Source organism: Bubalus bubalis, chromosome 5 (assembly GCF_019923935.1).
Source record: "Bubalus bubalis isolate 160015118507 breed Murrah chromosome 5, NDDB_SH_1, whole genome shotgun sequence".
Taxonomy (NCBI): Eukaryota; Metazoa; Chordata; class Mammalia; order Artiodactyla; family Bovidae; genus Bubalus; species Bubalus bubalis.
Window position 1 is genome coordinate 47,126,816 of NC_059161.1, and position 26,105 is coordinate 47,152,920.

At 36.1% G+C, this 26,105-nt stretch overlaps 1 protein-coding gene and 1 non-coding gene across 13 annotated transcripts in view; one reads left to right on the plus strand and one right to left on the minus strand.

Moving 5' to 3' along the window:
* The first annotated feature begins 669 nt into the window (after positions 1–669).
* LOC112585336 lies at positions 670–817 on the plus strand. The gene has a single exon (XR_003109809.2). It is a non-coding gene; the product is annotated as a small nucleolar RNA SNORA79 (small nucleolar RNA).
* Positions 818–3,594: 2,777 nt separating this feature from the next.
* The window catches only part of CEP170 (centrosomal protein 170), a 137,601-nt gene continuing 115,090 nt past the window's right edge, over positions 3,595–26,105 (minus strand). For 6 of the 12 annotated variants that reach the window (XM_025287253.3, XM_025287251.3, XM_025287248.3 and 3 more), the window contains 6 exons: positions 19,398–19,575; positions 17,236–17,406; positions 11,790–11,878; positions 8,048–8,141; positions 7,274–7,325; positions 3,595–5,654 (listed from right to left, as the gene is read on the minus strand). In XM_025287253.3, coding sequence (XP_025143038.3) covers positions 5,365–5,654; positions 7,274–7,325; positions 8,048–8,141; positions 11,790–11,878; positions 17,236–17,406; positions 19,398–19,575 — 874 coding nt within the window. In that variant the 3' untranslated portion in view covers positions 3,595–5,364. The remainder of the gene's footprint in view (positions 5,655–7,273; positions 7,326–8,047; positions 8,142–11,789; positions 11,879–17,235; positions 17,407–19,397; positions 19,576–26,105) is intronic. The other 6 variants (XM_025287252.3, XM_025287249.3, XM_025287241.3 and 3 more) reach the window with 4 other exon arrangements.

Consider the following 26,105-nt stretch of genomic DNA (forward strand, 5'->3'; position numbering starts at 1 on the left):
CAGTGGTACTATATAGAAAGCCCAGAAATAAACCCATTCACCTATGGTCAATTAATCTGTGACAAAAGAGGTGTAACTATACAATGGAGAAGAGATAGTTTCTTCTATGAAAAACTGGACAGCTACATGTAAAAGAATGAAATTAGACCACCACAAGGAAAAATAAACTCAAAATGGACTAACGACCTAAATGTAAGATCAGATACATTTTCATAGATCCTTTATAAAACTCTCAGAGGAAAACATGGGTAGAACACTCTAACATAAACTGAAGCAAGATCTTTTTTTTTTTTGATCCACTTCCTAGAATAAAAATAAAAAACAAAATAAACAAATGGGGTCTAATTAAACATAAAAGATTTTGCACAGCAAAGGAAACCCTAACAAAAAAACCACCCTCAAAATGGGAGAAAATATTTGCAAATGAAGCAACTGACATAGGATTAATCTCCAAGATATACAAACAGCTCATGCAGCTCAATAAAAACAAAAAACAACCCAATCAAACAATGGGTGGAACATCTAGATAGATATTTCTCCAAAGAAGACATACTGATGCCCAAAAATCACATGAAAAGATATTCCACATTACTATTAGAAAATTATAAATCAAATGAGCTATCACCTCACATTGGTCAGAATGCCATCATCAAAAAGTATCCAAACATTTCACGGCTGTTCCTCTCACTGCACGGAGTCTTAGGTAGTGGAATTACAGTCCATCATATATCTAAGCTGACATGTCTTCTCTCAGCGCACCATGAGGATGGCTTGGCTGTTTTCTAGTGCCTTCTGATTTTTGTGGAGTCACACAGTTCAAGAAAAAAAATCTACAAACAATAAATGCTGGGGGGGATATGGAGAAAAGAGAACCCCCCCTACACTGTTGATGAGAATGTAAATTGGTACAGCCTCTATGCAGAACAGTACAGAGGTTCTTAAACTAAAAACAGAACTACCATATGATAAGACTCAGCAATCCCACTAGTAGGCATATGCCTGGGAAAAAACGTAATTCAGAAAGATACACGCATCCCAATGTTCACTGCCACATTATTTACAACAGTCAGAACATGGAAGCAAACTAAATGTCCATTGACAGAGGAATGGATAAAGATGTGGTATATACAGACAATGAAATATTACTCAGCCATAAAAAAAGAACAAAATAATGCCATTTGCAGCAACACTGATGGACCCAGAGATGGTCATATTGAGTGACATCAGACACAGAAAGAAAATATCATACGATATCACTTGTATGTAGAATCCAAAAAAAGGGTACAAAAGAACTTAATTCACAAAACAGAAGCAGAGTCACAGATGCAGAGAACAAACTTACGGTTACTAGGGGATAAGGAGGGGGACAGATAAATTGGGAGGTTGGGGATGACAGACACATTTCTGTATATAAAATAGATACCTGGTAAGAACCTACTATATAGCACAGGGGAACTCTACTCCATACTCTGTAATGGTCTATATGGGAAAAGAATCTTAAAAAAAGAGTGGGCATATGTATGTGTATAACTGATTCACTTTGCTGTACACCTGAAAAGTAACACAACATTGTAAATCAAATATACTTCAGTAAAAGAGAGAGAGAATATGGGTCTTACTACAGGAAAGAGGTGAATTGAGGAAAAACATGGAGGTTGAAAGTCAGATCACAAAATGTTCCTTCCCCAAAACCCAAATAAACAGTATTTAACTGAATCATTTGTTGAGCAGTATGCACTTTTAAGAAACTAGGGAGAGAGCAATATACATAATCCACTGGGAGGGTAAAGGAAAATGTGATTACTCCATCTGATATCATCAACTTAACTAATTTTTAGTTTCTATTATGTTTCCCTACTCCAGAATAAAAGGTCTGTGAAGGCAATCATTTATTTCTGTTTACCTACAATAACCTCAGTGCCTACTACACAGTTGTTGAATAAATATGACCTGGGGTATTTTTCTGAAGAAAAACAGGATGGATAACTATTTTGAAGTCATAGACCACTTGGATTGGAAGAGATTTCTTGGATATTAAAATGCTTTCCTCCTGCAGATCAGAAGACAGAGAAACACATTTTTAGCTAGTAAGGAAAGGGTCTGGATCCTAAGCTTCTCTTTTCCTTTCCAAAGTTATGATCCTGTCAGGCAGAGACATAGATGACAAGCAAAATCACAGACAGACAAAGGAAGCAAAACACACAGACATTTTAAAGTACAGTTTATCCAGGAAATAAAGATTATTAATTTAGAAGGAAGAAAATTGTGTGTATATAGTGGGAGAAGGGAAGGGGAAAATTTAAGTATGACACAACCCTTTACTATGGCCCAGTCAAGTGAGGGAAGCTTTATGAAGAGTTCAGTGGAACTCTGAAGAATGGAAGGAATGTGCGTAAGCAGGAAGGAAGGGGAGGGAGCAGCAAGTACACAGAGCGATGAAGAAACTCCAGACTGTCTCAGGGTGGAGAGTCTGTATCAGCTGTACACAGACACATAGGAAAGAGCCAGATTATGGAAAGCCTAAAAAAGTTGAGAAAACAGAGTAACAGTAACAGGGAGATATTTAAGACTCTTGGGTACAAATGAGTCCAAATGGATAGTTCTTAAATTTAAGATGTATTTTAAATTTCTTCTTTGTTCCCCAAATATATCAGTTAGAAAGCTTCCTGATGATTCCATGCCAGCAACAAAGAAAGGCTGCACATGTATAAGTATCTATGTACGCATGTGTGCTAAGTTGCTTCAGTCATGTCGACTCTTTGTGACCCTATGGACTGTAGCCCATCAGACTCCTCTGTCCATGGAATTGTCATGCCCTCCTCCAGGGGATCTTTCTGACCCAGATATCAAACTCATGTCTCCTGTGTTGGCAGACCCGTTCTTTACCGCTGGTGTCACCCATGGGGCGCCCTGGGCTACAGTCCATGGGGTCTCAAAGAGTCGACCAGGCTTCTCTGTCGATGGAATTCTCCAGGCAAGAATACTGGAGTTGCCATTCCCTTTCCCAGGGGATCTTCCTGACCCAGGAATTGAATACATATATAAATATCTATCTCTATATACATTAGATTATTAAGCTAAAGAGAACTGTATTTACTATAATTTGCTAAGAAAATATTTTCTTCTTTTGCTCAAAAGAGTATGAGTTTTACAGTTATCACATATTCAGTAAACTGAAGAACTTTTTTTTGCTTAACCTTGGAAAGTGATAGTTATTTGTTAAACTGATGAAGTATTACCAATTCAGATGATAGAATAAAATGTACAATCAATTGCATAAAGTTCCAGAAACACTTTATTTAAAAATGGAGTTGTAAATGCATAACAAAATAACATAAGTAATAAAGGTAACAAAAATAAATAAGGAGAATAATGTATTCATACAAAATAAAAATAACATAGTAAAAGGCCAAATGTTTGTAATTGAACAAAACTGTGTAAACACTTAAATGATAATGTAAGTAGAATAGATGCTAGTATTTTCCTAAACAACTTCTTACCTTCGACTTCCATATTGATATCATCAGTACCCAAACATTAAACAAAGATGAAACAGTGGTGATTAATTTTTTCTACTCTTTCTTCAAATGGATCAACCCTGTTTTAACATTTCATTTATTCCTTCAAAGCAACTGTATCTTTCCATTCATGCTCTTTAAAACCATTTTTTTCAGTCTTCCTTTATTAGACAGAATGGGGAATTTAGCTTTACAAGGAGAACAGTTCATTTGCTCTTTTTTTTTTTTTTAATTTAAAGAAAAATAATGAGATCCATTATACAACAGACTTTTGTTTCTATGTCTCTAAAAACAGGTTTTCTTTTTTTTTTTTTTTTGCATCTTTATTAACTGGCCCAACAGTACAGGATTTTTAAAAATCCTGTAAACATTTGAATTGAACAGAGTTACTTTCTTAAAACAAATGTAGCACAGGATTATTGCTGAAATATTAAAGACTATTTCATGAAAGTTGCAAAAGTTGCAGCTTTAACCTTTATAAACTGATGGGATCAAGGGTTTCAAAAATCCAGGTCTACTAATAATATTTAACTGAATTAAGAATTACCCAAAATTATAGTGTTCTGGAAACATAAAGATAATTACTTTCTTTTTAAACTTATCCAAATGTGAACTTACTGAAAAGAGAAAAAACAAGTTAATAGAAGATACTTTTCATAAGCTTCCTGTTTAGCATAGGCACAAAGCCTTGGTCGTCATCTTGTAGGGTCCTTATAAATGCATACGACTGAGACAGGATTTACTATTGGGTCCTACAGGGAAACACACAGAAGCAATTCATTGCTTGGGAGTGAAACTATCTACTCATCTTATGACTACTAGTTCTCCAAGTTTCCTAATGCCCCAAATTTTAATCTCATGATCATTTCAAGGGAAAAATTTTTTCAACTGTCACATATAAACTTGGTAACACAGGACCTGTATACATGTTCTTAGTTTTAAAAATAGACTCCACCTATAACCTATCTGTCTAGTTTAATCCTTCTACTTATCATTTGCCCTAAAATGAGACAAAATCTTACTTTCACTAAAAAAAAAAAAAAAAAAAAGGGAAAAAAGTGCCAAATTGATCTTTTTGAAAGTGGAGTAAAACACTGTGGGGTTAAAACAAATACAATTATCAATCTCCTATATACAAAAAATGATGGTTAGTCCTTATTGATATATAGATATGTCCACCTACCACTCCCAGCAAATCTTAGTGCAAACATAATAGTTCATTTCCATAAACCCTAAGACAATTTACGCAGCAACAAAGTTATATAAATCACATATATGTTGGAAAATTTTAGAACACAAGAAGGACTGTTCTGAAAGGTCAGTTTGACTGTGGAGAGCAATATGTCATTGTATCCAATGGTAATGAATACTAATATAAATCCTATTATTAAGAAGCAAATATAAGTGTTTAACAAATCTGTACAGACGAAGAGCAAGTCCATTTCAGGGAGCAGCTTGGCACAGGAGACATGGGGGGTCAGAAAGGTTGGGTATTTAGTTTGCTTGTAGGTCACAGCATGGCTTAAAGAAAAAAAAAAAAAACAAAGATCTATGAAGGGAAAGGATGCAATTATCTAATTCAATTTGAAAATCATAAAAACCACAAAATGTGAAAGTTTCACAATCTAATTTTTCCTCTTTGTGCATCGAATGGTCATCTCAATAGTTCAAAAGGATTACTATGGCTCCACGTTATAGATAAAAAATAAATAAATAAAATTAAGAAGACAGAGATAACAAGGTTGCAGTTGACCAAGCTGTCTTATTTTCTCTAAAAGTCAACACTACGCTGTTTCCAATAATTCTAGTCATTCCACAGGTAATTATTTTAACAAGCAAGAGAAAGTCATTCCTGTACTGTAACGTCCTCCTCTTCCCCATCGGGGTTGAACCTATTGAAATGTATACTGAAATCAGCCTCAGACTCGGCATTCTCAAATTCGGCTGAGACCGCACCAGCAGCAGGATGAAGAACCCTAACTTCTGGTTGGCAAAGTGTCGGTGTCTGACCCGGGCTGCTGTGGTCATTCACAGGACTGGACTTCTGTTTTGGTGGAGATGGCAAGATAGCACTGGGAAATCCCATGTTGTTCAGAGCCTCCAAAGTTCCATCCGGGTCGATCATAGCATTGATAGCTGAAAGAAAGGAAAGGAATAGAGGGAAAAAGACATGACTATAGATGCAGCTAAATTTGGATATGAAAATTGCTTATGATTTGGATACTTCAATTACTAATGCTTATATGAGCTTTAATTTGGTTAATCCTTCCATTTCTGGATTTAAAACCCCACCTTCAGTAATTGTGGGGCTCATCTATATCGTAGATTATAAAAACCTGAAAGCTTTCTATGGTCCCTTGAGTAGGCTACTTACAGGCATCTGAACCTGCTGGAAGGCTATGATTTGGAGATGTGGAATTCAGGAAAGGTCTCTTTGAAATATGCTTTAATCATTATAAGAGGATGATGAAAATACTGGTTAGGACTGAAAGAAATCACTCCTGGCTTTATCTATTACGCAGATAATTGGGATTAGTTGCTAAGTTGGGGTTCAGAGTAAAATGAAAGTTGAGGCAAAGAGCACACTCTGAAGCTACCATAGCATGTTGTCATTCATCCTGGTGAGGATGCTAGGGTATTTGCCATGCACAAGTATGTATTTATGGACCACTGAGCCATAAATATCCTTCACAGCCTAGATATTCATATTCCATGGCAACCCCAGCAGGCCAAACAGACCTTGCATTCTCCATGGCAAGGACCAGATAAAGACCAGCTTTCAATTCTAAAGATCCTTGAGCGGACAAGGCAAAGTCTTCAGCAGTGATTTTCAACATGGTAGTGGGTAGAGTGGGAGTTGAGGAAAAGAAGCATCACAGACAGAAGAATTATTTAAGAGGTCCTTTTAAAAGCATACTCTCTCCTGCCAGCTAACAATCATGTAAACAAGCCACTTTGCCTCGTGAGGGTATACGCTTAGGTGTGCTGAGGCTGAGAAAAGACTCAGAACCACTTAGCCAGGACCAACACACCATGCCTATGATAATTCAAACAAATACTGAGTAAAATTAGCAACTGACTTTGGAATCTGCCTGTTTTACCACTGGGGCCTTCTAGGTCAAAATACACATAGGCATAAGTGCATAATTAAAGATCTGACACACACCAAAAACAATGTCCCTGTTAAAGTCTAGGAGGCCAACAGTCTCTTTTTCTTCTCTACTCCCTCTTCTGGTCCCTGTGTCCAATGTGCACTCATTTCTTGTGGTACATCCAAATGATTATTATGACTTAAAAAACCATTATTAGTTCATATGTGTTGTACCACAAATATAATTTAAGAATTTTCAAATCAAGTAAACAGTGCTAATTGTCAACAAGCATTTTCAGCTCCATATACACAGCTGAAAATATATTTTAATATATTATTTTACATATTTTTAATATACTATAATTTATAAATATATATATAAATAATGGATACTATATAGTATAGATATACAATATAATCTATATTGTATCTACTATATAGATACAACTAATAGATACTATATAATACTATGAATTATATTTTTAATTATTTATGCTTTCTTTTTATGAGTAATTTGAATATGTAGAACTTTATATCTTTATTCACACATCCTTACACTTAATCAAATAGCGTTCAAATAATTAACAGTATTTTAGAAATACCACTTAGGATGTACTTGTTCTAAGATTGTTAGCTCTTTATACTTAATCAGTAGTAAATTTACCTTGTAGCTGCTTTTCAACTCTTTTTAGCTCCTGTAAGATAGAAGAAATCTCCTGTAGGGAAAGCAATGACAAGAATTAGTTTAATTAAAACATTTTTATTTGATAAGCAACAAACCTTACACTAATTTTATTTGATATCCTTAATATTACTGACATGGCCCCAATCTGTAGCAACATGATATAAAATAATTATGATATTCAGTAAAAAGACTTGAATTTTAAAATCTTTAATACTGAAACAATTCTTTTCAGTGAGATAGTAACAGAAGATGAAAAGTTAGATAATAATACTGTATATGCAAAGATATATTGATCTATCTTGCAACAACTGTAAAAAGCGCTTAAGGATTTTCTATGGAAAATGTACAAACTGAAACCTCAATTTTAGGATGATTTCCTGAATAATAAAAATCTGTACAAATTGTGGAGGAGACAAGCAATCTGTTAAGTAAACAGAAATGACTCATGTCAACTTATATTTGAGTTCGCTCTTATTTCAAAATTGCTTATTTATAACATATAATTATTATAAGAACAAGACTATATTAATAGTGAGAAACATAAAAGGTTCCCGCCACACCCTCTACAACTTTGAAGCAGTCAACACTTTAAAACCCTGTGACAGACAAGTGAAAGCATAAAGTTTCCCAAATTTGTGCTCTTACATCTTCTTTTATAAATGAAATCAATGAACAGTTTAAAAATCAGTGTATCATTCCTTGAACATAAAACCTTTTAAAAAATGGTTTAATATTCAAGAAAAATTACCATACCATGCTTGAGGTTTTCACAATAGGGACTTCACTTTCAGCTCTTAACTTGCTTTCTATTTCATCCCAATTCCGATCTTTGTCTTTAAATAATATTCTATAAATAAAAAATAAGCTCTTTACTTTTCATATTTTAAAAAATCATATTTTTAATGATAATACAAAACAATGTATCTTTTCAAAGCTAAACAAGAATTAAAAATACCACCAAGTGTATACATGAACTATGAATTAAACACTGAGCCAATATTCACAATAAACTCATTTATGTGAGAGATCTGTACTAAAAAAGTAACTGACTAGCTACAAATAGACACATAAAAATCCTTTAGTATTTACCTCATTCTTTATTGAGAATCAAATATAAAACAAATGTAGATGACAATATAACCCCCAAATTTTATCTAATATTTTTATATAACCACCTTTTATAACAAAAATACAACTTGTTTCATATAGAACATATGCAGTATAAATATAAGATGAATTTAAGATGAAAACAGGTTGAATTAAGTATAAGCGATTGAGTCTGTTAGGACCTCTTTAAACAGGAAAAGGCTTCTTAGAATTGATCAAAGTGTGTATGTAATTTCAAAGGTTGAAAATTATAATAGAGTACTTATGCTGCTTTTCTTTAAAAATACTAATTCATGTTAGTATATTTTACATAATAACCTGTTAAGAATTAAGAAACTATCCTTTGACAAAAACAATTGTCAATAAAGATTCTATGCTTGAAATTAATTTCAGGCATCTTATAAAATAAAAGTATCACAAAATTCTGACTTGTCTTTCAAATGTGGTCTCTCTCTCTTCAATCTAGAAGACATGATCCAGCAGCTTTAGAGAGCTGTAAATACTAGGTACCTTTTTAGTTTCTATTTGAATTTCTTCATTGGGCTGGAAATCTAGTTTAACTGCCTTATACAATAACCAATACTGTACAAGAAAGTAAAGTATTACTATTAGAAGTTGATCAGTATTTAAGTAGTAAACTAAATTAGATTTTTATTTGTATTTCTTCAAAATTCAATATGCCGGGTTCAACTCATTTAAAAACATGAAATTCATCAATATCAAGTCAACATCAAATTCATTAATGTCAAATCCCAAGTTTGGAACATCTACAATTACAAATAATCATGCTTAAAAAGGCAACAATGGATCTAGAATCCTAGAAGAGAATATTCTTCTGATTTACTGTTAAAATTTCTACACCCCAAAGACTAAATCTCCTTGCTAGCTATCTAGGAGCTGTTATCCTAAACGGTGAAATTAAGGCCTGAGAAATTATTGTGTGCTCTCTAAAAGAGTCCTTACAGCATCAGGATTGGTGAAAGTAAGAGAACAATGACTATTTCATGAGTCTATGCTTAGCCATCCTGAAAACTCAGTGAATTTTGCCAGAAGATGGTTACTGAGTACAATGTTAATGCTTTTTCAAATTGTTAAACCATACATATTTCATCTTTGGTAAAAATGGCTTAGAAATGCCACCTGAGATTCCTAAATCACACACACACACGTCTCTAAAGTTCTAAGCCACTGCTGCTGCTGCTGCTAAGTCGCTTCAGTCATGTCTGACTCTGTGCGACCCCAGAGATGGCAGCCCACCAGGCTCCGCCGTCCCTGAGATTCTCCAGGCAAGAACACTGGAGTGGGTTGCCATTTCCTTCTCCAATGCATGAAAGTGAAAAGTGAAAGTGAAGTCGCTCAGTCATGTCCGACTCTAGCGATCCCATGGGCTGCAGCCTACCAGTTTCCTCCGTCCATGGGATTTCCCAGGCAAAAGTACTGGAGTGGGGTGCCATTGCCTTCTCCGTCTAAGCCACTAAAGGGATAAAAAACTTAAAGACAATTTGTAAATACTGTGTCGCAGGTTTATAAAGCCAATTGTAATTTTGGCTTCATGGAGTGAAGTGTAATACTTAAACACTAAGGAAGCAGAAAACTACATCAAGAAATCAGGCCAGATCGTAATGGTTAGAATTTAAATGGTTTTGTGCAAAATTCATTACAGATCTTTCACAAACCATCAGGGCTTTCAACTGATATTCATATTACATAATGAATTCAAAAGAGTAGTCAGACTAAACAGCAGCATGAAAATATACTGAATTCCAAAGCTAATTTCATTCAATAATTTAACTATGAAGCTAAAACTCCTTTTTGATAAAGTAGTCGGTTTAGGTAAAAAAGAGTCTTAGACACATATTCTAAGACCCCCACAATCTATTCTCTAGCACTGGCCCTCAATCCATGCAAATCAGGTGTTGGAAACTGGGCGCTGACCAATGCAGGGCCACACAGCACATCCTGGGGGCACTTTCACATGGAACCCAATGAGAATACTGCAGAACAGTTGTATAAATATTTTTAATTGAGTCTACAGCAAGTATTAGAATAACTTACAGGATAGTTTTAGACAGGTCTGGGTAGGCATTTCAGTTTATAACTCCTGGTACAGTCCTAAAGACCAGTCATTTCTCAAACTATTCTAGTACTATCTGTGTAAAAGGCTTAGGCCTCTATCCCTTAGATTTTGCTTACCAAAAATTCTATCTAGCTTTGAATATTACTTCCTCCACAAAGCCTTCCCTGACAGTCTGGGGTGAAGGTGATCCTTTCTCTGTTCTTACCTCTAACTGGGCACTAATCTATCACATGCTGTCTTGTAGCAGTTACCTGTATATACACTGTCCTTCGCCAACCAGATTATAAGACCGTAACAGTAGACAGCATGTTTTATCTTTCTTATTGTCTTCCACAGAGCCTGCCACAGTGCTTTACACACAGCAAAACTCAACACTCAAACTGAAGGCAACAAATTAACATTAAGAAAATATTTATTTTTTATACTTTTCTAAATTCTGTCGAATTTCTGAGACAACAAAATTAACCAACCAACTAACCATCAATGTGTTCAATGGTCACAATTTTAATTAAATGTCTAAGCTACAAATTTTTTTTTTCTAGAGGAAACTAGGGATGAGTTAATTCAGTGCAGACTGAGAAAGATACTCTGTGGTAAGGAATTATCAATAGAAGAGAATGGTATAAGGCAGGTACTCTGTGAAGATCTACTGAATGAATAAATGAGACTGGATGAGGGCTCAGTTACTGGGGAAAAAAGGCATGTATTTCAGCAGGTAGGATGAAATAATATGGGATTCCCATTTATAGGTAAGGAGGCCTCAAGCTTTTCCTGTTGCTAGGTCACATGACCAACGAGGAGACTTACATGGTGTCTTTATGGATAATACTGTGTATTAAACAAACCAATCCCCCCAAACCAATGAAATTGATATAATTTGATAATTAAATCCCAGGCCAAGTGCTATTATCAGCCACATTGGGTTTTTCCCTCCTTAATTTTATGTTTTCCTAAGTGGTATGTGTATATCCTGAGAGAGAGGCAAGATAATCAGGGAAATGGTAATAAAATATTAAAACTCTTTATATATATACACACATATGTATATTTTTTAAAGATATGCATTTGATGTATTAACTTCCTATGGCTTTTTTACGATATAGTCCAAACTCCTTAAACAAGTTCTGCCCAAACTGGTCTTTCCTTCTCTCTCCAATGTCATTTCTCATTATCCTCTAGCCCGCTCACTTCACCAACTTTTTGACTAATACCATGTAAAATTTAGGTATATAGGTCATCCTTCAAAATTTATTAGAAAGGAAAGTAACCTGCTTTTATAGAAGCAAGGATGTCTGAGTAATGACACAATACCTGATCTTTCCAGCTGTTTTATCTATAGACTGTCTTATCTTCTTAGAGAACTGAAAGACGGACGAGAGCAACAGATTATCTCCCATGACCTGAAACATGGAAAGGGAAGAACAGACATTAAAATACTACCACTATATCGGATAATCACCAAGAATGGTCAAAACTCATTATATTTAAGGGCATTTCATATTTATGCTGATTTTAATAAAACTCGATAAAGGATGTAGTTAAGAGTACTGTGCAACTACATTGAGAATGAGAAATAAATAAGAAAGGAATTCTTTTTTGTTAAATAACTTGTCACATTTCCATATTATTTTCATCATATAACTTTCAAAAGACAACCCATGTTATCCAATTTTTAATTACTATCATGATCCTGTCTTTCATGCTTCCAATTCAAATTATCATAATTGGGAGAATATAAGTAACTTAGAACAATAAATTTGTTATCTAGTCTTTCAACAAATAAGATGAACAAAGAGATCAAGAAGATTACAATCCTTGTTCTCCACAGTGGGACAGATAAGTTTTTAAAATGTATTCAAAATAATAAGTTTTTTTTTTAATGTGGACCATTTTTTTAAATAGTCTTTATTGAATTTGTTAAGACTACTGCTTCTGTTTTTTTTTTTTTTTTAATTTTATTTTATTTTTAGACTTTACATAACTCTGTTTTATGCTTTGGTTTTCTGGCCATGAGGCATGTAGGATCCTAGCTCCCCAACCAGGGATTGAACCCACACCCCCCCTGCATTGGAAGGGGAAGTCTTAACCACTAGACCACTAGGGAAGTCCCCAAGAATAAGTTTTTATGTTTGGGGTTGTTATCATTCCAGCTGAACTTTATGGGCAAAAGCAAGGGTTGTTGGCAAACTTCTGTAAAGGGCAAGAGAGTGAAGACTGGGGCCAATGTGGTCTCTGTTGCAACTACTCACCTCTCTCACTATAGCAAGAGAGGCTGTATTATAGCAAAAGGAGCTGCAGCTAATAAAACTCTATTTACAAAATCAGTTCAGAGGCTGAATTTAGCCTACATCCTAAGACTAGATATGGGTTCCAAAATCAGTTCCATGTATTGTCAGTATCGATGGTGAAAGTAAAGTCCAATGAGGTAAAGAACAAAACCCCATAGGAATTTGGAATGTTAGGTCCATGAATCAAGGTAAATTGGACATGGTTAAGCAGGAGATGGGAAGAGTGAATATCTAAATCTTAGCAATCAGTGAACTAAAATGGATGAGAATGGGCATATTTAATTCAGATGATCATTAAATGTACTACTGTGGGCAAGAATCCCTTAGAAGGAATGGAGTAGCCCTCAAAGTCAGCAAGAGTCTGAAATGCAGTATTTGGGTGCAATCTCAAAAATGACAGAATAATCTCAGTTCATTTCCAAGGCAAACCATTCAGCATCACAGTAATACAAGTCTACGCCCCAACCACTAATGCTGAAGAAGCTGAAGTTGAACAGTTCTAAGAAGACCTATAAGATCTTCTAGAACTAATGTCCTTTTCATCATAGCTGACTGGTATGCAAAAATAGGAAGTTAAGAGATATCTGGAATATAGACAAGTTTGGCCTTGGAGTACAAAATGAAGCAGGGCAAAAGTCAACAGCGTTTTGTCGAAAGAACACATTGGTCACAGCAAACACCCTCTTCCAACAACACAAGAGATGTCTCTACACAAGGACATCATCAAATGGTCAGTATTGAACACTGACTGATTATATTCTTTGCAGCAAATGATGGAAAAGCTCTATACAGTCAGCGAAAACAAGACTTGGAGCTGACTGTGGCTCAGATCATAAACTCCTTACTGCAAAATTCAGGCTTAAATTAAAGAAACTAGGGAAAACCATTAGGCCATTCAGGTATTACCTAAATCAAATCTCTTATGAGTATACAGTGGAGATGACAAATAGATTCAAGGGATTAGATTTGGTAAATAGAGTGCCTGAAGAACTATCTACCAGATGGAGGTTAGTAACATTGTACAGGAGGTGGTAACCAAAATCATCACAAAGAAAAAGAAATACAAGGCAAAGTGGTTTTCTGAGGAGGCTTTACAAATAGCAGAGGAAAGAAAAGAAGCAAAAGGTAAGGGAGAAAGGGAAAGATATACCCAACTGATGCAGAGTTCCAGAGATTAGCAAGGAAAGATAAGAAGGCCTTATCTTTCATGTTCATTCTTATGAACAATGTAAAGAAACAGAAGAAAACAAAAGAATGGGAAATAGTGGAGATGGCTTCAAGAAAACTGGAGATATCAATGGAACATTTCACGCAAGGATGGGCATGATAAAGGACAGAAACAGAAAGAATCTAAGAGAAGCAGAAGCGATAAAGAAGTGGCAAGGATACATAGAAGAACTATACAAAAAAGGTCTTAACGACTGAAATAACCGGGATGCTGTGGTCACTCACCGAGAAGCCAAACATCCTGGAGTGTGAAGTCGAGTGGGCCTTAGGAAGCATTAATATGAACAAAGCTAGTGGAGAAAACGAATTTCATCTGAGCTATTTAAAATCCTAAAAGATGATGCTTTTAAAGTGCTGCACTCAATATGTCAGCAAATTTGTAAAATTCTTCAGTGGCCACAGGACTGGAAAAGGTCAGTTTTCACTCCAATCCCAAAGAAGGGCTATGACAAAGGATGTTCAAATTACTGTACAATTGCACTCATTTCACATGCAGGCAAGGTTATAATCGAAATCTTTCAAGCTAGGCTTCAGCAGTACATGAACCAAGAAGTTCTAGATGGACAAGCTCCATTTAGAAGAGGTAGAGGAACCAGAGATCAAATTGCCAACATCCGCTGGATGATAAAGAAAGCAAGGGGATTTCAGAAAAACATTTACTTTTGCTTCACTGACTATGCTAAAACCTTTGACTATGTGGATCATAACAAACTGTGGAAAATTCTTAAAAACATGGAATACCAGACCACCTTACCTGTGTCCTGAGAAACCTGTATGCAGGTCAAGAAGCAACAGCTAGAACCAGACATGGAACAACAGACTGGTTTCAAATTGGGAAAAGGAGTACAACAAGGATGTATATTGTCACCCTGCTTATTTAACTTATATGCAGAGTACATCATGAGAAATGATGGGCTGGATGAATCATAATCTGGAATCAAGATTGCCAGGAGAAATATCAACAACCTCAGATATGCAGATGACACCACCCTTATGGCAGCAAGCGAAGTGGAACTAAGGAGCCTTTTGATGAGGGTGAAAGAGGAGAGTGAAAAAGCTGGCTTAAAACTCAACATTCAAAAAACTAGGTTCATGGCATCGGGTCTCAACACTTCGTGGCAAATAGGTGGGGAAAAATGGAAACTGACATATTTTATTTTCTTGGGCTCCAAAATCAATGCAGCCAATATTTAAAAGACTTTGTTCCTTGGAAGGAAAGCTATGAAAAACTTAGGACAGTGTATTAAAAAGCAGAGACATCACTTTGTTGACAAAGGTGCATACAGTCAAAGTTATGGTTTTTCTAGTAGTCATGTTTGGATGTGAGATTTGGACCATAAAGAAGGCTGCACACCAATGAATTGATGCTTTCAAACTGTGGTGCTCAAGAAGACTCTTGAGAATCTCTTGGATTGCAATGAGATCAACTCAGCCAATCCTAAAGGAGATCAACCCTGAATACCCATTGGAAGGACTGATGCTGAAGCTGAAGCTCCAATGCTTTGGCCACCTGATGCAGAGAGCTGACTCACTGGGAAAGACCCTGATGATGGGAAAGACTGAGGGCAGGAGAAGAAGGAGGCAACAGAGGATGAGATGGTTGGATGGCTTTATCAACTCAATAGACATGAGTTGAGCAAACTCCCGGAGAGAGTGAAGGACAGGGAGGCCAGGCGTGCTGCAGTCCATGGGGTTGCAAAGAGTCTGACACAACTGAGCAACAACAGAAAGAAACAGATGACTAATATAATCTGCCTCTAGTCACGTGTTTTTTCCCATCTCCCTGTCTCCCTCTATTCAAGGTAAACAATATTCTGAATCCCATTCATCATTCCCTTGGTTTTCTTTTTATATAATTTGCTAGATCTATTTCTGTCCTAAGTATATAACGTTATTTGTGACAAAACACATTTTATCCAATCTTTTGAGAATAATTTTCATTTTATGTTCTATTGCTAAAATTCATCCACATTGTGGCATACTGTAGTTCATTTGTTTTGATCCCTCCATTGATTTTTCAATTTGTGCACATACCTGTTTATACATTCAATTTCCCTCAGATACAAACACTTAAAGACTGTTCCCAAGTTTTGTTACTGCCCACAGTGCTACTATGAATATCCTCTTTCATGACTTTTGCTGTAAATGAGAAAGGGTATACACGAGCAGCAAAACTGCTACATAATGGGCTACATTTATGTTCAATTTTAGGAAATAATATCAAACTGTTTGCGAAAGTGACTCCACCAATTTAACCTTACTAGCAACAGTAAGAAAGCCTATGTATTCACATCTTCTCCTATATCTAATGTTTTAAGACTTTTTAATTTGTTGCCAACTGAATGAATATAAAATAATCTCACTGTAGCCTTGAAAACTATTTCTCTGAATACTAATGAAGCTGAACATCTCTTCATAGGCCTTGGGTATTTTCAGTGAAATGCTGCACATGTTTTTTGCAGATTTTTCTTTTAGGCTGTTTTGCCTTTTTAAACTGATTGGAGGAGCTCTGATATATTCTGTATTCTAATCTCTCGTTGCCTGTATGTTTCACATAGTCCTTTAATACACTCAAATTTATCAATCTTTTATTTATAAGTCAAAACTTTTTGTGTCTTTTAAGAAATCATTCCCTGCTGCAGTGCTGAAAGACATGTACCTGTATTATACTAAAAACTTTAAAGTTTTGCTTTTGCCCTTTAGGAACTAAATTCATTTAGAGTTAATTATTTGTAATTGATGTGATGCCAGGATGAAATTCTATTCTACTTGTAAGGACAAGCACTTTTTTCCCAGCCCTATATCCTAAGCAAAACCATATAAAATTGTCCTTGTTTTACAAATGTAGTCTTTACAGGACCTGAAGTGAGGCTCCAAAAATAATCCAAAGCCCACCAATCCTCTACCATTCCCAAACCTTCCCTGTTTATCTTAAGAGGCTTGTAAGTATTAAACAAGGGAATTCTCAGGTGGTGTGCATGGTAAAGACTCTCCAATGCAGGAGACACAGGTTCAATCCTTGGGTCGGGAAGATCCCCCGCAGGAGGAAGTGGAAAGTCACTCCAGTATTTTTGACAGGAAAACCCTATGGACAGAGGAGCCTGGCAGGCTACATACAGTCCATCACACTGCAAAGAGACACAACTGGGCGCACACACACATATGGAACAGTTCTCCTCCTCTTTTTCCGACCAATGGGGCATGCATCCTCTGCCATTTGTTGAAGTTTATAGTTTACTCACTTCATCCCTGCTCCAGGTTCTCCGCCTTGTAATTGTTAAGTGATCAGGAGGCTCTGCAGGTTGAGGTCTTGGGTCACTAGACCGACAGTTGTTTCCTTCTGGTGTTTTAGAATGAACTAATGGAGGGATCTTTCGGAAGTTGAGGCTTTCATCAAAAACACGATCAACTAACTAACAGGACAAAAGCAAATCCTCATAAGCATAGAGTAATTTGGAAAAACACAGATACTGGCATTACAGTTTTTATAGTTAGAAGTTATTCCATTCTCAGACAGTAACAGAAGCATGAGATCTTCAATAAACCAATTACTCTTTCTTTTTATAAGCACTTCAAAGGTGTCCGTTTTATAAAATAGATGTTCATCTACATAGATTTTATTTTCAAAATCCAAAATATATATAATAACTATGTTAAATTTGATTCTTCCATGGATAAAGTTTCCCCCAATGGAAAACACAGATGGTAAATAGAAAAAGCTGAGCCATGTAGATGGACAAGGCGTTCATTTTACTCACATTGCCTTACCAGTGTAAAATAATGTTTCTTTTTCTTTTAGTTTCCTATCTTGTTTTTTCCTTTTTTTCTCCCCAAATCCAGGTGCCAAATTTCTTCACAGATACATAAATTACAAATTATAATTAAGTTTACAAAAGAAAAAAAAAATTTTAATTCACAAAGTATTTTTACCTTAGATAAACTTTTAGTGGTAATGCTACAGAAATGACATATTCCAGTACAGGTGATACACTGCCATCTGCAGTGCAAATTATGTACGTATAGTACAAAGTAACTCAGGTTTACTGAAGAAGGAATAAACTCTAATATAGTAATAAGAAATGAAGCCAAAAAGAAAAAATGGAATTCTACTTAATGAAATGTTTGAAAAATTTTACTGAGTCTGAGTGAATGTACAATCACGTTAGGTATAATTTAGTTAGACAGCTGAGAAAATAATATCTTCATCATTCAAAATGTACCAGGAAGAATTGTGTATGTCTTGCCACCAAGAAGATCCTTTTGTTTTTCACCAATAAGGATGAATTTTTATACACATTTACAATTGATCAGTGTGGTAACAAAACTACACAGACTGATGAAACATTATTTACCAAATTAGAGAACACATAAAGGGGAAAAAAACAATGAAATTATGACCATTAAAGAATAAAATTATAAATGTGACAAAAAGCAACTGAAGAAAATTTTAGTAGAAGAGTTTACCAGAATTAAATGTGTCAAAAAGGCTAGCCATTTTCGGCTACTATTGAGAACATTATTTTACAAAATTAAGGAAATTAAATAAATCATCATTAGGGGTTGGCACATTTTTGCTGTAACGGGCCAAATGATGAATATTTTAGGCTGTGCAGTCTTACAATGTCTGTTCAACTACTCAATTCTGACATTATAGCATAAAACAGAGGATAATTAAACAAATCAGTGTGGCTTTGTCCTAATAAAACTGTAACTCATTCTTTCAAAATGTCTGTCTTTTTTTGGTATTTCTGTACCAAATCAAGAAACCAAACATGGACAGAATACCATTACTTTTATATTATATTTTAAAGTTAACTTCTGGAGCCATCTGTGTTTGTGGTCTCCCCTGGAGGGGGAGAGCAGGAGACTCTGGTTTGGGGCAATAGTCTGTACATGCTAACTTACATTGCACAGTTCACAAGAATGTTTTAAAACTGAATACATATTATTTGAGTGAGTGTGTATATGTATGTATATTTCAATTTTTGAAGAATCTTTGTGCATATATATATGTATGTATATATTCATCAACAGAATTATTTTAAGTAGTAAAAACTATAGACTTTGTCTTGCTACTAGAGATAATTTCTAGTGAAGAACCTATGTAAGATTTACAGAAACTTTATATAATGATTTATTATTTATACAATTATTTACCAAATTTGGATGTGCTTTCTAGGTACCATTTATTTTTGTATTTTACAAAGTGTTTATTTTAAATAATTTTACAGCTTCATGCTAATAGTAGACCAAATGTTAGCCTTTACTAGTTTTGTTTTAAGAAAAGGAATTTGTTAAAGCAAAGTTGGCAAATGCAGAGCTTCATGCAAATAGGGAGGATGGATGTAACCAAAAAAAACTGAGCAGAAAGCTAAAAGCAAAAGAAATAAAGAAAAGAAAGAACCTTATGCATGTCTCCATGAAGATCTCCTACCTCTTCTCTAGTGTCTATGGCAGAGCCGGGGGTGGTGGCGGCAGTGCTTACTGTGGTGCTGGGGGCAGTGCCCGAGGACGTCACTGAATCTATCTCTCCTGCTACATCGTTGATTTCCCGAGCAATGAGAGCGAGATCTTGGCTGATCCTGGCGATAATTTTAGGAAAGAAGTTTAATTCTTTCACACAACAGGTCTACAAACAATCATTTCAATAGAATCAGTTTTTATAAGTTGTATATTTAAAGATCTGTCCTCAAAACTTCAGATTTTCTACACGTGCCGTTAACTATTGTGATATTGGAAGAATTAAAATGTTAATCCCGATATGAATCAAACTAAACCACACATAATTTACAAGTTGTCACTTTCAAATAGATGTGTTAAATGCCTGAAGTAGTGATATGCATCTTTTAAAAACACACTGTTAATGGTAATTACTAGCATTAATATATTATAGTAGTTCTTAAATTTGGGCTCAGTAAACAATTCAAAGGCCGGTGAACTTGAATGAGAAAAGCAATTACAGCTTTATTTTCACTAACCTTCTAAATGAAACTAGCATTTCTTTCAATTACAAAGATAAGCAACAAACAACAGTGGTATTAGCAGTACTGGTGATTTTTGTCAGCAAAACTAATCACGTTATAGTTCCTATGAGTATATCAAAACATTTAGTCATCACTACTTCAAAACTAGTCCATCCTAAAGGAGATCAGTGCTGGGTGTTCACTGGAAGGACTGATGCTAAAACTGAAACTCCAGTACTTTGGCCACCTCATGCGAAGAGTTGACTCATTGGAAAAGACTCTGATGCTGGGAGGGACTGGGGACAGGAGGAGAAGGGGACGCCAGAGGATGAGATGGCTGGATGGCATCACCGACTCGACGGATGTGAGTTTGAGTAAACTCCAGGAGTTGGTGGTGGACAGGGAGGCCTGGCGTGCTGCGATTCATGGGGTCGCAAAGAGTTGGACATGACTGAGCAACTGAACTGACTGACTTCAAAACTACTTCATTATACCCACAGCAATAACATTATACTTACTATGTTAACGAAGAATCATATACTAACTACTATATCATTTTTAAAATATTTTAAAAACTGTATTTCAATATAATTGTTTCTAATGTTTATACATTTCTGAGAGGAGCTCCCTAAGCTTCTCCAGATGGCCCAAGGGGTGTATGGTACCAAAGAAGTGAGGAGCTCTGACACAGCATAGCATTTTATGCTATCTACCATACTTTATAGTACATCACATGTCATTTGAGGGTCACAAGGTAGAAGTAGAACTTATCTAACTGATTGATTATGAAGAAAGATGCATTTTAGGAGAAAATTATTGGCTTGCTCATGACTACACAACTTAAAAGTAGCTGAGACAGGGCCAGATTCCATGTTTTGAGTTCATGTCCCTAAAGTCATTTATTTGTATTTTCAGCCACATGGACTGAAGAACTAAGTAACTGTTATCAGTGATAACTGAACATTTGCTAAGTTATGCAGCCACTACACAGGATCTCAATTTGGTTACTTCCACAGTAACCAAAAGCTTTGGAATGACAGAATATTTGTAAAGTACCTGTATAGGCTTTCCAACTCTAAAATCCAAAGCGCAAAGTAACTTTTTAACTTATGCAAAATGTGAGCTTGAAAGGCTTTCACGGAATGGAGTAACTGCATAGAAACTTAACCACAGATTTAAAAAGAGAAGCTAACTTGAAACTTATGGCCCAACAGAAGCAATCTACAGTCAATTTCTTTTTATTTACCAGTAAATACTTAATGATCTGGTCACTATGCTAGGTCCTAAGGGCTGCAATGGTGAAAAAGCACAAACTATCACAACATTGTTAATAGGCTATTTCAGTTCAGTCACTCAGTTATGTCCGACTCTTTGTAACCCAATGCGCTGCAACACGCCAGGGTTCCCTGTCCATCATCAACTCCCACAGTTTACTCAAACTCACGTCCATCAGGTTGGTGATGCCATCCAACCATCTCATCCTCTGTCATCCCCTTCTCTTCCAGCCTTCAATCTTTCCCAGCATCGGGGTCTTTTCCAATGAGTCAGTTCTTTGTATCAGGTGGCCAAAGGATTTGAGTTTCAGTTTCAGCATCAGTCCATCCAATGAATATTCAGAACTCATTTCCTTTAGGATTAACTGCTTTGAACTCCTTTCAGTCCAAGGGACTCTCAAGAGTCTTCTCCAACACCACAGCTCAAAAGCATCAATTCTTCAGTGCTCAGCTTTCTTTATAGTTCAACTCTCACATCAATACATGACTACTGGAAAAACCACAACTTTGACTAGACAGACCTTTGTTGGCAAAGTAATGTCTCTGCTTTTTTAACATGCTATCTAGGTTGGTAATAGCTTTCCTTCCAAGGAGCAAACCTTTTAATTTCATGGCTGGGGGTCACCATCTGCAGTGATTTTGGAGCCTAAGAAAATGAAGTCTCTCACTGCTTCCATTTTTTCCCCATCTATTTGCCATGAAGTGCTGGGACTGGATGACCTGATGATCATTTTCTGAATGTTGAGTTTTAAGCCAACTTTTTCACTCTCCTCTCTCACTTTCATCAAGAATCTCTTTAGTTCCTCTTCACTTTCTGCCATAAGGGTTGGGTCATCTGCATATCTGAGGTTACTGATATTTCTTCTGGCAATCCTGATTCCAACTTGTGCTTCATCCAGCCTGGTATTTTGCATGATGTACTCTGCATATAAGTTAAAGAAGCAGGGTGACAACATACAGCCTTGATGTACTCCTTTCACGATTTGGAACCAGTCTGTTGTTCCACGGCCAGTTCTAACTGTTGCTTCTTGACCTGTATACAGACTTCTCAGCAGGCAGGTCAGTGGTTTGTATTCCTATCTCTTAAAAAATTTTCCACAGTTTGTTGTGATCCACACAGTCAAAGGCTTTGGCATAATCAAACAAGCAGAAGTAGAGGTTTTTCTGGAACTCTCTTGCTTTTTCTATGATTCAATGTATGTTGGAAATTTGATCTCTGGTTCCTCTACCTTTTCTAACTCCAGTTTAAACATCTGGAAGTTCATGATTCACATACTGTTGAAGCCTGGCTTGGAGAATTTTGAGCATTACTTTGCTAGTGTGTGAGATGAGTGCAACTGGGCGGTAGTTTGAAGATTCTTTGGCATTGGCTTTCTTTGGGATTGGAATGAAAACGGACCTTTTCCAGTCCTGTGGCCACTGTTGAGTCTTCCAAATTTGCTGGCATATTGAGTGCAGCACTTTCACAGCATCATCTTTTAGGATTTGAAATAGCTCAACTGGAATCCCATCGTCTCCACTAACTTTGTTTCCTAAGGTCAACCTGACTTTGCATTAAGGTCTCCTCTGACAACCATTTTGCTTTTTTGCATTTCTTTTCCATGGGGATGGTCTTGATCACTGCCTCCTGCACAATGCCACAAACCTCTGTGCATAGTTCTTCAGCCATTCTGTCTATCAGATCTAATCCCTTGAATCTATTTCTCACTTCCACTGTATAATCACAAGGGATTTGATTTAGGTCATACCTGAATGGTCTAGTGGTTTTCCCTACTTTCTTCAATTTAAGTCTGAATTTGGCAATAAGGAGTTCATGATCTGAGCCACAGTCAGCTCCTGGTCTTGTTTTTGCTGACTGTACAGAGCTCCTCCATCTTTGGCTGCAAAGAATATAATCAATCTGATTTTGGTATTGACCATCTGGTGATGTCCATGTATAGAGTCTTCTCTTGTGTTGTTGGAAGAAGGTGTTTGCTATGACCAGTGCGTTCTCTTGGCAAAACTCTGGTAGCCTTTGACCTGCTTTGTTTTGTACTCCAAGGCCAAATTTGCCTGTTACTCCAGGTATCTCTTGACTTCCTACTTTTGTAATGTTTCATTCCATTGCTTTACATAAGGACTTACTTGGTTGCTCAGGGGCAAAGAATCCACCTTCAACGATGGAGACATGCATTAAATCCCTGGGTAGGGAAGATTAGGGCATGGCAACCCACTCCAGTATGCTTGCTTAGAAAATCCCATGGACAGAGAAGCCTGGGAGGCTACAGACCATAGTATGTATGGATAGGCTTCAGTTGTGTCTGCAAAAAACTAAGTTGTGACTGAAAAAACTAAGCGTGCATATATTACAAGGAAACCCATATCACTTAATTCTGGCCACTAAATTAAATTGGCTCTTACCAAAAATATAAAAAAACTTGTAATAAAATGTATTAAAATTACAATTTGGTTTTTTGCCATTAAGATTACCAGAGTGAAGTAAGCCAGAAAGAAAAACACCAATACAGTATACTAACACATATATATGGAATTTAGAAAGATGGTAACAATAACCCTGTGTACGAGACAGCAAAAGAGACACTGATGTATAGAACAGTCTTATGGACTCTGTGGGAGAGGGAGAGGGTGGGAAGATTTGGGAGAATGGCATTGAAACATGTAAAATATCATGTATGAAATAAGTTGCCAGTCCAGGTTCGATGCATGATACTGGATGCTTGGGGCTAGTGCACTGGGACGACCCAGAGGGATGGTATGGGGAGGGAGGAAGGAGGAGGGTTCAGGGTGGGGAACACATGTATACCTGTGGTGGATTCATTTTGATATTTGGCAAAACTAATACAATTATGTAAAGTTTTAAAAATAAAATAAAATTAAAAAAAAAGAAAAAAAAAGATTACCATGTATTTGTAATTTTAATCACAAATATTGAGCCTTGAAAAATATAAACCATCATTGTATTTTAAAATATTAAAAACTAATACAATTATGTAAAGTTTAAAAATAAAATAAAATTAAAAAAATAAAATAAAGAGAAAAAACATATATACTTATAGGTATACTTATTTGCATTTCACTAATAAACATAATATATGTAAAAGATTCAGTAATAAAGCCTCTTTCCTTTTGACCCGGAAGTGTCAGATGACTACTTTGGGGTCAATCAAATCAGGGAATAAGACTCATTAGGTAGGTGTTTTATGACACATTTATTTAATAATCATTTCAATATTAAAAATAGACACATATATCAGAATTATTATTCTTAGGAAAAAAGAACATTGTAAAACAATGTTTGAAATGAAAATCTGAATGAAACTTTGGTTGAGATTCTTAGGTTTCCTATTAGTATAGGGTAAGTCTTAATAAAACATTTTAGCATTACTTTGCAAAACAAAGGTCCGTCTAGCCAAGGCTATGCTTTTTCCAGTGGTCATGTACAGATGTGAGAGTTGGACTATAAAGAAAGCTGACCGTCGGAGTATTGATGCTTTTGAACTGTGATGTTGGAAAAGACTCTTCAGAGTCCCTTGGACTGCAAGGAGATCCAACCAGTCCATCCTAAAGGAGATCAGTCCTGGGTGTTCATTGGAAGGACTGATGTTGAAGCTGAAACTCCAATACTTTGGCCATCTGATGCGAAGAGCTGACTCACTGGAAAAGACCCTGATGCTAGGAAAGATTGAGGGCAGGAGGAGAAGGGGACGACAGAGGATGAGATGGTTGGATGGCATCACCGACTCAATGGACATGAGTTTGGGTAAACTCTGGGAGTTGGTGATGGACAGGGAGGCCTGGCGTGCTGCGGTTCATAGGGTTGCAAAGAGTCGGACACGACTGAGCGACTGAACTGAAGAATACAACATTGATTCTGAAACTCCAATTATATCTGGAGTCTCATAAATTTAATATTATCAAATATACATAAAACTGAATGATCACAATTATGTTATAAATACAATCATGTTTGAGTATATACACACACCACTGTTTTCTCTGCACTCCACTTAAATATAACTAACATTTGATAGCTTACTATATGTCAAGCCGTAGGTTATGCACATGCCTTGGTTTGCCAACTCTTTCAAGTTGACACTATTGTTATGTCCATTTTACACACAAAACTAGTGCACAGTTACTTACTTGTCTAGGGTCTTACAGACCACATGGCAGAGTTGGGTTTGAATTGAGAAGGTCTGATCCCAGAGTCCATGATTTTGATCATTCAGCTATACTGAATCCTTATAATTTAGGTAATCCCTCAGAGTTCAATAATATTCTCAGTTCACTCACCACTTCCTGGCAATGTCTATGATCACAGCTTCAACTATTTTCTTTTTGTCTGACTTCCAAAACGATGATTCTAGCTCTCATGAACTTCCTATGCTGCAGAGCTATACTCTTTCACACGTCTGTTCCAAAAGTACCTGCGATACCTGAGTCAGCATGCCTAAAACAGAGCTTATCTTCCTTTTTGTCTTATGTTTCTGAAGACATCCATTTCTGAGTCACCTTTACGGGTCACTCGTGCTAAAAACTACATTCTGTTCATAGGAGTTCTTAACAATATTCATTTGAACAAGCATGGAGTTATTCTGGCAATCGTCAAACACTGTCAAATATTACACGTCCATTATCTCCACTTCTATCTTAACTTAGGCCTTCAATGCCTTGCACATTAACTTCTAGAACAGATTACTAGTTAATCTCTAGGTTCTCTGCTCTCTCAAACAATTCTACAAATTGCCCTTAAGAGTAACCTTCTTTTAATATAGATCTTATCATCCTTTTCAAAAATCTTAAACATAAGTCTTATATATAAAATTATGTACGCTTCTTAGCTGGCATTCAACGTCTCCTATTACTTAGCTGGCT